Raw genomic sequence first — 13914 nt, forward strand, 5'->3', positions numbered from 1 at the left:
TGGAGTGGATGATAAACTGTAAACTATTCCGGTTTAAGATGGCGCTGGTGAAGCCCAATGAAACAAAGAACATAACTAAATACTTTTTTAATAAAATTTCTTTCTGGTAAACAATCACCGCAAACAATGGAGTGGTGAGGCTGGGCCGAGACCCTTCACCAGGACTGGAAGAAGACATCAGAAGTTCTGAAAGACCTGCTGAGTTCCTCCAGCGTTATGTGTACGTTGCCTCGGATTTGCAGCATCCGCTGATTTTCTCGCGTTTGTGAGCACTCGCAGCAATTTCTGTTTCAGATGCTGGAGGAACTCAGCAGGCCAGGCAGCATCCATGGAAAGGAATAAGCAGTCGACGTTTTGGGCTAGAACCCTTTGTCAGGACTGTAGAGGGAGGGGGCAGAGGCCCTATAAAGAAGGTGGAGGGAGGGTGAGAAGGAGAAGGCTGGTAGGTTCCAGGTGAAATACCAGTAAGGGGAAAGATAAAGGGATGGGGGAGGGGATAGGCAGGAAAGGTGAAGAAGGAATAGGGGAAAACACAATGGGGAGTAGAAGGAGGCGGAACCATGAGGGAGGTGATAGGCATCTGGGGGAGGAGGCAGAGTGAAATAGGGATAGGGGAAGGGAATTACCAGAAGTTAGAGAATTCTATCCAACATGAGCTTAGCCTCATCATGGCAGTATGGACATACCCGAATGGGAATGGGAAGCAGAGTTGAAGTGGGTGGCAACCGGGAGATCCTGTCCGTTGTGGCAGACGGAGCGGAGGTGCTCGACGAAGTGGTCCCCCAATCTGCGTCGGGTTTCACCGATGTAGAGGAGATTTATCCTGACTTATGGAAGTGAATGCTGGACCATTTCTTCAGCAATGGAAAATAGACTAGAAGCAGCTGAAGGAGTCTCCAGGAGAATGTTAAAAATATCATGGACCACACACACACATCAAATGAAGAAGTTCTCAGAAGAGACCAAGCAGTTCGATCACTCATACCAACAATAAGAGAAAGACAACTCAGATTCCTAGGACACATCATGCGGAAAGATGAACTAGAAAAACTCATACTCTCTGGAAAGATTGAGGGGAGCAAACCTAGAGGAAGACCTCGGCTTATGTACGTCAAAAGCCTAGCCAGGTGGCTACACATCGAGGAAATGGAAGTCATCCAAAAAACGAAGGATAGATCTATATGGAAAACCATGGTCACCAAAGTCCACATCGGATACGGTACCTAGGCAGACAGACAGAGGAAGCGGCAGCGGATGCAATAGATGAGGCCAACAGACTCGCATGGACTTGCATGGAGACCCCACGCTGAGCGTAAATACGTCATATTTTTCATTCACAAAGAAGAGTACCGGGCAGATCGCGGCACTGCGGCATCCCGCAAAGTAGGCGGGTCACCGATAGGGCGACCTTTACCCGCTCAAAAATTCCTCTCGCACAAAGAGGCGAGGACCCGGGCGTCACCCCGGACCGTTATTTTCCTTACTCATTAGTTTAAGGCATACTAAGCTTTTTCTGCCGCTGCGACTAGAGCTTGAGCACACCCACTCATAGTCAGGGTGAGACACGACCAACTACTTAGAAATAAAACATTCTACACCTCTTATCAAATGATTTCTACCGGTCTTCGGTCATTTTCCTACACCCAAGCTACTGATTTAAAGAAAATAAAATATGATATGTAAATTAGGGTTTCCCGGCGTTTTATGGGAACGTTTTTTTTCGCGGACGTGTGATAGAGGGTCATGGGATTTGTAGTTCCATGCTCATCTTTGTCCTGGATGGCTGACAAGGCTGGGAGAAATATCATTCATGAATCCGCAAACACGAGGAATTCTGCAGATGCTGGAAATTCAAGCAACACATATCAAAGTTGCTGGTGAGCGCAGCAGGCCAGGCAGCATCTCTAGGAAGAGGTACAGTTGACGTTTCGGGCCGAGACCCTTCGTCAGGACTAACTGAAGGAAGAGTGAGTAAGAGATTTGAAAGTGCTAGCTCTTCCTTCAGTTAGTCCTGACGAAGGGTCTCGGCCCGAAACGTCGACTGTACCTCTTCCTAGAGATGCTGCCTGGCCTGCTGCGTTCACCAGCAAGTTTAATGATTCATGAATCCACCTTGTAACGCCCTGCAAGAACTTTGGGGGCTTCTATCAGTCATCCTTCCAAACACAGCGGCGTGCTTAATCTGTCTCCACACATAAATCCCCAGGAATCCATCCGGTGACGTTCCATTACTTCATTTCGGAATATCCTTCTCTCGGGTAGTGAGACCAGAGCTGTTCCTCACATTCCAGATATAACCTCACCAGGCTCTTTATAACTGGAGCTGGGCATCACTACAACGTTCCCACCCTCTAACGATAAAGCCAACTGCGTTGCAACACAGACAAAATGCTGGAAGAACTCAGCAGGCCAGGCAGCATCTATGCTCCGAGGATGAGGTTTTCCATTCCAGGACATCTCAAATGTCCTCTTTCTTTGAGGATAGTGGTTTCCCTTCTACCATCATCAAAGACGCCCTCACCCTCATCTCCTCCATTTCCCGCACTTCGGCTCTCACCCCATCGTCCCGCCACCACAACAGGGACAGAGTTCCCCTTGTCCTCACCTACCACCCCACCAGCCTCTGGATCCAACACATTATCCTCCTCAACTTCCACCACCTTCAATAGGACCCCACTACTAAGCACATCTTTCCCTCTCCACTTTCTACAGGGATCGGTCCCTCTGTGACTCCCTGGTCCACACGTTCCTCCCCACGGATCTCCCACCTGGCACTTATCCCTGTAAGTGCAAGTGCTACACCTGTCCCTACACCTCCTCTCTTGCCACCATTCAGGGCCCCAAACAGTCCTTCCAAGTCAGGCAACACTTCACTTGTGGGTCTGTTGGGGTCATCTATCGCATCCGGTGCTCCCGGTGCGGCCTCCTCTACATCGGTGAAACCTGACGCAGATTGGGGGACCGCTTCGTCGAGCACCTCCACTCCGTCCGCCACAACAGACAGGATCTCCCAGTAGCCACCCACTTCAACTCTGCTTCCCACTCCCATTCAGATATGTCCATACATGGCCTCCTCTACTGCCATGATGAGGCTAAACTCGGGCTAGAGGAGCAACACCTCATATACCGTCTAGGTAGTCTCCAGCCACTTGGTATGAACATAGAATTCTCCAACTTCCGGTAATTCCCTCCCCCTCCCTTCCTCTATCCGGATGTCACTCTGCCCCCCTCCCTCAGCTGCCTATCACCTCCCTCATGGCTCCGCCTCCTTCTACTATCCATTGTGTTTTCCCTTATTCCTTCTTCACCTTTCCTGCCCATCACCTCCCTGCTTCCCCTCCCCCACCCCTTTATCTTTCCCCTTACTGGTTTTTCACCTGGAACCTACCAGCCTTCTCCTTCCCACCCTCCTCCCACCTTCTTTATAGGGCCTCTGCCCCCTCCCTCTTCAGTCTTGACGAAGGGTTCTGGCCCGAAACGTTGACTGATCGTTTCCACGGATGCTGCCCGACCTGCTGAGTTCCTGCAGCGTGTTGTGAGTGTTGCTTTGACCCCAGCATCTGCAGAGTATTGTGTGTAGCCGGCTCTTATTACCCTCATATCACAGTGTTCTCCAGTCTATACAACACAGTGTTATGGATGTTCACATTGGAAGCCTGCACAGCACCACTGCCACTCGTGGCCTCTGGGCGATACAAACTCCAAGTGTCTCCAAGGCTTTACACAAGGTCCCTCCCCTCAGTGGCAACGACCTGCAGCTCGCGAAGGGTTGGCTTAACGGCTGAGTGGGACTGAATGGATCAGACCTGCTGGAGGGGTACAACATGTCAGCATGTCAGACCCGATGAGGAAGGGCATCATCACCCTCATACAAGCAGAAGTGGGGGAAGGAGGACATCAGGAATTGGAGATCCATCTCACTGTAGAATGCAGATGATAAGATCCTGCTGAAGACCATCACCAACACGGTCAAGTCTTCTCTGGGACAGAGGACCCACCTGGACCAGATCTGTGCAATATCTTGCAGGAAAAGTTCTGGCAGACTAATATGGGTCAGGGGTGGACACTTGCCTGGTTAGCTTGGACCAGGAGAAAGCCTTCGACAGGATATCGCACACGTACATGGCGGACGTGCTCTCCAAAATGGGATTTGGGGAGGGAATCTGGAATTGGATTAGACTGCCCTACACAGACATCCGTAGTGCAGTCCAGGTCAACAGGTGGGAAACAGACAGCTTCCCCATCAGGTCTGGAGTCAGGCAGGGCTGTCCCCTCTCCCCTGTCTTGTTTGTCTGCTGCATAGAACCCTTTGCAGAAGCCATCAGGAGGGATGAGGGCATAAGAGGGGTGACGCTGCCAGGCAGTGGAGGGACCCAAGTGAAAACCTCCCTGTACATGGACGACATCACTGTCTTCTGCTCTGATCCGAGGTCAGTTCGCAGGTTGATTGGCACCTGCGAACAGTTCGAGCTAGCGTCGGGGGCCAGGGTCAACCGCACGAAGAGTGAAGCCGTGCTCTTCGGCAACTGGCCCGACCGATCCAGCATCCTCTTCATCGTCATGTCGGACTACCTGAAAGCGCTGGAGATCTGGTTCGGAGTGGGGTGGGGTCAGGATACGCGGCAAGAACCGGCTGGAGTGGACGGACAAGGTGAAGCAGGAATTAGGGGCGTGGGAGCCGCATTTCCTCTCAAAGCAAGGCCAGAGCCTAGTCACCAGGTGTAAGATGATCTCAGTGTGGCTGTGCTGGATGCAAGTATGACCCATTCCCCGCTCCCACGCCGAGACTCCCCAGAGGCATCTCCCGTTGAGCCCCATAAAACGGGAGTGACGGGGACTCAGTATCTCCCTCATTCAGATATGTGGCTGTGTCTGCACCAAATGTGCGTAGATCTGGAAAACAAACACCAGGTGAGACTCAATGCTGAGAATCTTCCTGTTCCTGGTGCTGTCCTACCCACACAATGTCCATATCCCTCCATCTTCCTCACATCCTTGTGCCTCTCTAAATGACTCTTAAAAGCCTCTAATGTATTTGCCTCTACCACCGTATCAGGCAGCACATTCCAGGCATTCACCACCCTCTGAGTAAAATCTTCTCCCTCACCTACCTCCTTGAACCGACCGCCTCTCCCCTTCAATGCGTGCCCTCTGGTGTCAGACATTTCTACCCTGTGCAAAGGTCCATTTAGTTGGATCCATCATGGAAAGGTTGCTGTGAAAAACTCCTTTGGCTGCACGTTCTTCAAAGCAGTGCTGAGCCCGGGAGGTCCTGGGAGCACTGTGTTCGGAGTGATTCTGTTATCAGGGTGCTCCGTGGGGCAGAATGATAGTGTTGTGGTTAGCACGGCGCTTCACAGTGCAGGCGACCCCAGTTCAATTCCCACCGCTGACTGTGAGGGGTTTGTGGTTTCCTCCGAGTGGCCCAGTTTCCTCCCACAGTCCAAAGACGCACGGGTTAGTCGGTTGATGTAATCAGATAGCATGGGCTCATTAGGCTGGAGGGGTCTGTTACTGTGCTGTGTCTCGAAATAAAAATTACTAAATTATATACTGCCTTGAGATTTATTACCTCCATTTACGGGGGAGAAAAAAGGAAATACAATAGAATTTACATTAACAGACAATGTCTGTCTAGCAAACAACAGGAATTCTGCAGATACTGGAAATTCAAGCAACACACATCAAAGTTGCTGGTGAACGCAGCAGGCCAGGCAGCATCTGTAGGAAGAGGTGCAGTCGACGTTTCAGGCCGAGACCCTTCGTCAGGACTAACTGAAGGAAAAGTGAGTAAGGGATTTGATACCTCCAACTTTCAAATCCCTTACTCACCCTTCCTTCAGTTAGTCCTGACGAAGGGTCTCGGCCTGAAACGTCGACTGTACCTCTTCCTACAGATGCTGCCTGGCCTGCTGCGTTCACCAGCAACTTTTATCTGTCTAGCAACGTGGGATGGGTCTCTGAGCAGACTGAAGAAGCCATTTGGCCGGACGTCTCGTCACCAGAACTAAGGCACCAAGGCCTCACTTGGCTGCTGGTGAGAGGGCCCCCCCCACCCCCGTCAGACCCCTCCCTGGACTGCCCCACCGCACACTGCCCTTGTGGGGCAGATGAAACAATCCTCGCAGACTGTGTGTTTGCAAGGGAATAGGGTGCAAGGGAATTTTGTGTGTCTTTGGGTTTCTAGCATCTGGAGAATCTCTTGTGTTTATTACCTCACTATTTATTTATTTGTGTAATTCATAGTAATTTTTATATTTTGCACTGTGCTGCTGCCAAAACACATTGCACATGTACGGTATCTCTGCTGATGGAGTTAATCAGCCCCTGCAGTACCCGGTCTCGCCACTCGCCTCTCTGGTGCTGCAGAGTACTCCGGCCGACAGGTGGCGTCGTCGCCGGCGGAGATGCGCATGCGCGGCGTTCTCGGCCTAGTGCAGGTGGAGCGCGGCGGTGGCGGCGTCGGTCGGATGGCGGCAGAGCTGAGTGTGGAGCGGCGGCTTGATGCTGGCGACGAAATCGAGGACGATGATGATGACGATGTGAGGAGCCGGGACGGGGTGGGATGTGTGTCCGTGTCCAGTGCCGGGGGTGGAGTGTGGGCCGCAGCCCGGAGCTGGAGTTCCCGTGACCCCTGCCCGGTCCCGGCCGCCTCGTTTCCCCCCGCCAGGCCCGGCTCTGTTACCGATCTCCACAGTGGCCCCTCGGCCCGGCTACCGAAGCCTTTCCCGCCCTCTGGAGCTGGCACCCAGGCCACGCTCCACGCCGGTCTAGACTAATCCTGGTTCTCCCGGTCACCTCTCCTCTTCCCACGGCTCTCCAGGCTCCTCCCGTTGCAGATACTAATCATCCCCCATTGGGACCCGGAAACTTTGGAATTCCCACTTTGAAGTCTGTCTTTGCATCTGCGTGGTTTCCTGCCAAAATTAACCCGGTGCTGAATCCTTGGTGCATTTTTTTCTACTTTAACATGTTTTGCGAGTATGTGTTGTAGGGAGAGAGATTATTTTATTTATTGAGATACAGCCCGGTGTGGGCTCTTCAAGCCAAGCTACCCTGCAACCCACCTCTTTAATCCTGGCTTAACCACAGGGCAATTTACAATGACCAATTAACCTACCAGTACATCTTTGGACTGTGGGGGGAAACTGGAGCACCCGGAGGAAACCCACATGGTCACAGGGAGAACGTGCAAACTCCTCTTTCAGTATTTTTATTAATATTATATAAATTAAATCATGGTCACCAAAGTCCACATCGGATATGGTACCTAGACAGACAGACAGACGTTATATAAATTGCATGAATACAAAGACAAAATTCATTAGGATACAAGTAAGTAATACAGATTACATTACATTTAAATCACAGTAATATGATCACAGTATCCCATATTCCAAATCAATCATATAGAAAAAAAGATTGAATTATAAAATAAAATAATTATATTTTATTTAAAAAAATCTACCCCCACTACCAAAATGAGCTGGTTGGTAAAAAAAAAAGAAAAAAAAAATATCTTACCATATAATTAATAATGGCTCAGATCCATACTTTAATAACAGTTCAAAGATTATGAAAATAACTCAGTATGGGTCCCCATAACATTAGAAAATCATGTTTAGAATCAGAAATCGAACAACAAGTCTGCTCTAGATTAAGGCACAACATAACATCAGATGGTCATTGAACATGAGTGGGCGGGGCGGCCTCCTTCCACTTGAGCAAGATCACCCTCCTGGCCATAAGAGACATAAAGGCCAATACCCGCAAATTGGATGGCTTCAGTTTTGTAGCACTATCCTCAACAATACCAAACATGGCAGTCAAGGGATTGGGCTTAAAAATAACATTGAAAAGTACAGAAAAAATTTGAAATACATCCTTCCAAAATTTTTCAGGGGTCAGAATTTTTCAAACTCCTTGCAGACAGCCGTGGGAGGTACACCCGGGTTCTAGTGCTGCAAAGCATTGTGCTAGCCACAGTGGTACTGTGCTGCCCCAGTTTTGGATTGAAGTATGTGTGAGTGACATGGGGCTTTGATTTTGGGGTGCCCAGTTAACATTTTGGGTCATCACATTTGGTGAATAACCTCAAGCAAGCGCTGTGGTCCGTGATCTCACGTCGGCCTGTTCTTCAACTGAACACAGATTATCAGTGTTGCAATCTTAGCATTCCATCGCGCTGGTGATAAAGGTTTTAATTCTGCTTTATCATCCTATGCTTGCAGTTGGATGAGTCCCTTGCGGAGCGACTGTGGGGTTTGACGGAGATGTTCCCTGAGGGAGTACGAAACGCCTCGGGGGTAGCCGCCAGCTGCTCACTGACGTTGGCCAAGAAGCTGTACAGGTGTGAAGCGGGCAGTGCCGCGGGTTTTCTGGAAACGGCAGTGTGTGGTGGAGGTACCAAGCAGCTCGCAGAGGCTGCAACAGCGCGGAAGGTGTTAAAGCTGGGGGATTACTGAAGTGTAATTAAAAGTGTCTTATCCATCGGCTGCACTTAGACCTGGAGAGTGATCCTGGACAAGTGGGAAGCGGTGGGAAGAGAGCAGAGAGTGCAAATGGTGGAATCTGGAGTAATGACCTATCTGCTGGTGGTGAGGAACCCACTGGGGCAAACGGCATCAGTAGGGAAGGAGGGGATGGGAGGAATTGCTGCAAGTTTTGGGTTGAGGCCCAGCTTCAAGCCTGGGAGTGTAGAGCAGGGGCTCCCAACTTGGGTTCCACAGACCCCTCGGTTAGTGGTGAGGGCTCATGGCGTGAGAAAAGGTTGGGAGCCCCCTGCTGTGGAGGGAAGATGGTTGGTATAAAGAGAGCGGGGTGGGTAGGTGGGACAGGGCCAACAGGTGATAGTCGCACTGGCTGTCTCAGACTCAGCAGGGCCTTGACCTGAAACGCGGACTGTTCCTAGCCCACCCTCACGGGAGCTGCTCCACCCATTGAATTCCTCCAGCACTCTCTTTATCGCCATAGTTCAGTTTGATTTTGTGTTGGTGCAGAAAAGAGCCACACTGGAAATGCTTTGACTGGGGAAAGACCATTTATGCGGAGGGACAATTTAATAGAAGTACATTAGAGACTGCGACCTGAAGGTAGATCAATACGGTAGAAGTGGGATGGATTTTGCTTTCATGGAAGATAAATACTGTACATAGAATCAGAATCAGGTTTATTATCACCAGCGCGTGTTGTGAAATTTGTTAACTTAGCAGCAGCAGTTCGATACAATACATGATAATATAGAAATAAAAAATCAATCAATTATAGTAAATATACATGTGTTATGTATATTAGATTGAAAATAGATAAAAGTAGTACAAAAACAAATAGTAATTTTTTAAAGAAGTGAGGGAGTCTTCATGTGTTCAGTGCCCATCTGATGGCAGAGGGGAAGAAGTTCTTTCTGAATTGCTGAGTGTGTGCCTTCAGGCTCCATAGAAGAGAAATATCAAGGATCAATTTAATTCACCACATACATTTACATTAGGAATTTGCTGTGGTTGGTGTGACCTGTAACAAAACAACAGCTATATCACACAATTATAAATTAAGAATGATATAAAAGTGAAGTTAGAGGTTATGGAGTAAAATATACATAAATGAATAAAATTGATTTTATGATACATGATATCATAAAATCAGCTGGTTGAGTGCTGTCACAACATAAACCTTGCACTCAGCGTTTGTAAGACCAAGGAATTGATTGTGGACTTGAGGATGGGAAGTCAAAGGAATTTACTTTGAACTTTTTGACATATGCCAGTGCTATTAAATCTGATTCTGATGTGGCATCTTTAAGAAGTGTGAGTTGCTAGACCCTGGCAGACTGTTTCCCAAATCCTAAAGGAAGGAAGAGAGGAAATGTACTCCTCCTGTGCTGAAAGCTGACTGAAGCGGTTTGCTGAAAGGAGGAGGGGGGGGATAGTCCAAGCACACAGACTAGCCAGTTTGCCAGGATAAACTTCTGTGGGACAGCTTTAGTACAGATTGATCAGAGTCAGCATGGAATTATTCAGGGAAAGTGAGGTTTAATTAAAGTAATTGAGTCTTTTGAGGTGATTACAAAGAAGGTCGATGAGGAAGAGGCCGGCTGGCGGTGCAGTGGCATCCGCACTGGACTTTGGAGTGAGTGGCCGTGGGTTCGAATCCAGCCAGCTCCTTGCACGCTTTCCATCTGTGCTGGGCTGAGTGTCGAGCTAGCAGCTCAGCCTTGTAAAAGAAACGGCAAGGTTGCTGCCCAATGTGCAGGGAGAGACTTTATTGTTATTACAGTTATCACAAGGTGCTCTGACTGGGTCTTAGTAACAAAAGATACGTGCACCAAATTGCTCAGGAAAGTGAAACAGTTTGAGTGGTGGGGTTGAAGTTGGGCAGACCGGACTGTCTGCTGGTCATGGGGACAGAGGCAGCCGAGTCATAACATTCAGTTGATGATGTGTTTTACAGCTTCACTCGCTCGGCCCTGTGGGTGGGGACCACGTCCTTCATGATCCTGATTCTCCCAGTAGTCTTTGAAACAGAAAAACTACAATTGGAGCAACAACAGATCCAGCAACAGAGACAGGTGAGGACTCGGCTGTGGGCTGGGCCCTGGGGTGGAGGGGGACGCTGGGCCCAGGGGTGCTGGGGAGACGCGACAAGCAACTGGGCCCACTGTGTGAGGAATGGCTTAGAGGAGGGGGTACTGGGCGAAGCTGGAAGAACCACGGCCACTGTTCCCACTAAGTTGTGTGACAGCACAGTAACTGAAATGCTGCCACGCACATAGCCTTCGTTGCCACGCAGCTGGAATTGAACTCAGCTAGAAAAAGTTTACGAAATGTGAAATATTTTTTCCATTGTCGTCATTTCATTATACCCTCCAATTAATAAGTAAATTCAAAGGTATGTGATTTTTCCATTTTCTTTCTAAATATTCATAGTGTTCATATTACAAGTAAAAAGTTTTCTGGCCATGTAAAAATTTCTTGGTTGGTCCACGCAGCTGTAAAAATGAAATGAGTGGGAACGTTGGCCAGGGCACAGCTGTGCAAGGAGTAAGGTGACTAACGTTGTACCACAGACTAAAGGAGTGGTTGTGGGTGAACCTGTCTCTGTTCTGCAGCAGTTGCCAGTCTGTCTCCTCTGACATTAGACATTGTGTGAAATGTGATTAAGTGAGGGGGTAACAATTATTTTGTTCTCCATTGCATTTGTGTACTGGAAATGACAATAAACAGTCTTGAACTTGGACAAAGAATGAAGCACTGAACCTGCAGGTGAGGCATTCTGGAAATCTAGCCCTTAATCCAGACAGGAAGCACTTCTGGGCCTTCATAAAATACTCAGTGGCCACTTTATTAGATACACTTATTTGTTAATGCAAATATCAAATCAGGTAATCGTGTGGCAGCAACTCGATGCATCAAAGCATGCAGACATGGTCAAGAGGTTAAGTTGTTCAAACCAAACATCAGAATGGGGAAGAAATATGATCTAAGTGACTTTGACCATTGTTGGTGTCAGACAGGAAGGTTTGAGTATCTCAGAAACTGCTGATCTTCTGGGATTTTCACACACAAAGAGTTTACAGAGAGTGTTGCAAAAAAGCAAAAGCATCCAGTGCGCAGCAGTTCTGTGGGCGAAAGTATCTTACCAATGAGAGAGGTCAGAGGAGACCGGTCAGACTGGTTCAAGCTGACAGGAATGTGACAGTAACTCAAATAATTGTGAGCATGGGCATGCTGCTTTGCATCTGAATATATTTTGTATTTGAAATAATTTGGAAAATGTGTAGCTTGGGTGGTTGATGGTTGGGTTGAGTTGTTCTGCCATCTTGGCCATTTACTTGTAAACATTTTATCAGCGTAACCCACAAGAACCCACAATTAACAGCGCACTGATGATGTCTCCTTGTACGTTTGCAAGTAAGTTGCCAAGATTGGAGAACAAATCAATCCAAATATATTGTACTGTACATTTCCTAATCTGATTTTTAAAAAAAAATCATTCACAGATCCTACTGGGTCCGAACACAGGGATATCCGGAGGAATGCCGGGAATGCTGCCACCACCAGTTCCAGGGAAAATATAATGGACTTGACCCTCCCCTCGGAACAGGAATTGCTGGTGGAGGAGGGGTTAAAGGACTGACCTTGGGGAGGGAATTTGATAGCACCTACCGACTCGGAGTCCGCAGCCCATCGCTGAGGAGGATCGAGCTGATCCAGGCCCAATGTGTGGAGCATCGTGTCTGCTGGTTGTGGGAGGGGGAGGGTTGGGGATAATGAAGTAAAATCTGCTGGATAGTTCATGGGAGGAGGAGGAGGCAGCTCGGTGAGTGCTCAAGCCCTGTTATTCATGAATCGCAGTGTGATTGTTCACAGCATCTTTTATCATCGAGGTGTACAAGTTGTTCTGCCCCAGTTGTTTATGTGTGTGTTAGTGTTCACTAGGTTCAGCAAGGAGTGTGAGGGACACCTCTACCAGTCCCGAGCTCCATCTAAACCAGGGGTTCCCAGCCTGGCGTTGGCAGACCCGTCGATTAATGGTAGGGGTCCCTGGTCCTACTCTAAACACAAAACAAGCTCGCCCTGCATCGGTCTGCCTCACAGTGCCAAGTATTGCAAAGCCAAAAAATACTGCCGGCTGTCGCGAAGTCGGGCACGTTTAGTGCCTGCAGTGATGCAGTGCTTTGGACAGTGAAGCTTGTACAGTTGGGGAATGAGCTCTCACCAAAGAGAGAGACTGTTGCCTACCATTCACCACCGGCTCCAGACCAATTATCCACACGATACTGGGTGACCAGTGTGCAAGGTGAGGTGGGAATGTGTTCACTGAGGCTGCAGGGTGAAGGAGAGTGGGCAGGTTACAACTTAATTGCTTATACCTGACTCTGGGTGATAGACTACGACATGGTACAGAGGCCAACCTGAACGTACTGCCTGCAGAAACAGTGACAAGTTAACACAGAGCTGTTTGAATTGTATTGTGGTTCAATAAACATCTGGTGCTGGATTGTGAAAGAGTTAATCTTATTTTAAGAGGGGACACACACTTGCTTGGAAATGAGTGCAGTTGTAATTGTGTCCAGACTCAGCGAGTGCAGACAGCTGAGTGGGACAGGCTCCAGTTCTGGCTTTTTCCCACCGGCTCACTGATACTGCATGGAATCTGCAAAGGTCACAGTGCTCCGGTGGGACTTTTCACTAATATACAGTAACAATGGTATTCAGGCAGGTATCATATCTGAGGTTGGCGCGTGGTCATCTAGTGATTTGAAGGTCGCTAGTTCAAGCCTTGGCAGTGTATGTGTCCTTGAGCAAGGCACTTAACCACACATTGCTCTGCGACGACACTGGTGCCAAGCTGTATGGGTCCTAATGCCCTTCCCTTGGACAACATCGGTGTTGTGGAGAGGGGAGACTTGCAGCATGGGCAACTGCTGGTCTTCCATACAACCTTGCCCAGGCCTGCGCCCTGGATACCTTCCAAAGCGCAAATCCATGGTCTCATGAGACTAACGGATGCCTGTATCACATTATGATATAATGGCATTTAGCCTCTCTGTGCACTTCCCACCACTCATAGCAACCGCAGACCCCAGCGCCGTAATGCCATTAGTTTGACCAACTTGTAATCTTGCTGTGGTTGCAGTTGACAAAGTTTAGAGGGAGTTTTGCCCTGTACCAAATCTGTCCTATCCTTGCCTTGAGAATGTTAAAGAAAATTGCGTAGAGAGCTTTGCTCTGTAACCCTTTTTTCCTTTATCTACAGCCCCCTCCCCCACCCCGTGAATGTTTTAAAATAACTACGTATTAGGAACAACAACAGTAGTTTAAAATATTGATCTTGGTGTCAAGCCTCTTCTGGTGCCATTAGATCTGTAAGGCCTCCAACAAATCCTTTGCTTCCTCTCCAGGCACAGGCGTTGTC

General features: G+C 48.6%; 1 protein-coding gene and 1 non-coding gene across 2 annotated transcripts; one reads left to right on the top strand and one right to left on the bottom strand.

The window, feature by feature from the left end:
- Nucleotides 1–1350: 1350 nt before the first annotated feature.
- On the bottom strand, nucleotides 1351–1501 carry LOC140205623 (U12 minor spliceosomal RNA). Its single transcript, XR_011887891.1, has one exon. It is a non-coding gene; the product is annotated as a U12 minor spliceosomal RNA (small nuclear RNA).
- A 4901-nt stretch (nucleotides 1502–6402) lies between these two features.
- tomm22 (translocase of outer mitochondrial membrane 22 homolog (yeast)) lies at nucleotides 6403–13004 on the top strand. Its single transcript, XM_072271806.1, has 4 exons — nucleotides 6403–6542; nucleotides 8232–8350; nucleotides 10447–10564; nucleotides 11996–13004. Exons 1-4 carry the CDS (start codon nucleotides 6408–6410, stop codon nucleotides 12071–12073), a joined length of 450 nt encoding a protein of 149 aa, XP_072127907.1. The 5' UTR covers nucleotides 6403–6407; the 3' UTR covers nucleotides 12074–13004.
- The last annotated feature ends 910 nt before the right edge of the window (nucleotides 13005–13914 follow it).

This window comes from Mobula birostris, chromosome 11, assembly GCF_030028105.1.
Source record: "Mobula birostris isolate sMobBir1 chromosome 11, sMobBir1.hap1, whole genome shotgun sequence".
NCBI lineage: Eukaryota > Metazoa > Chordata > Chondrichthyes > Myliobatiformes > Myliobatidae > Mobula > Mobula birostris.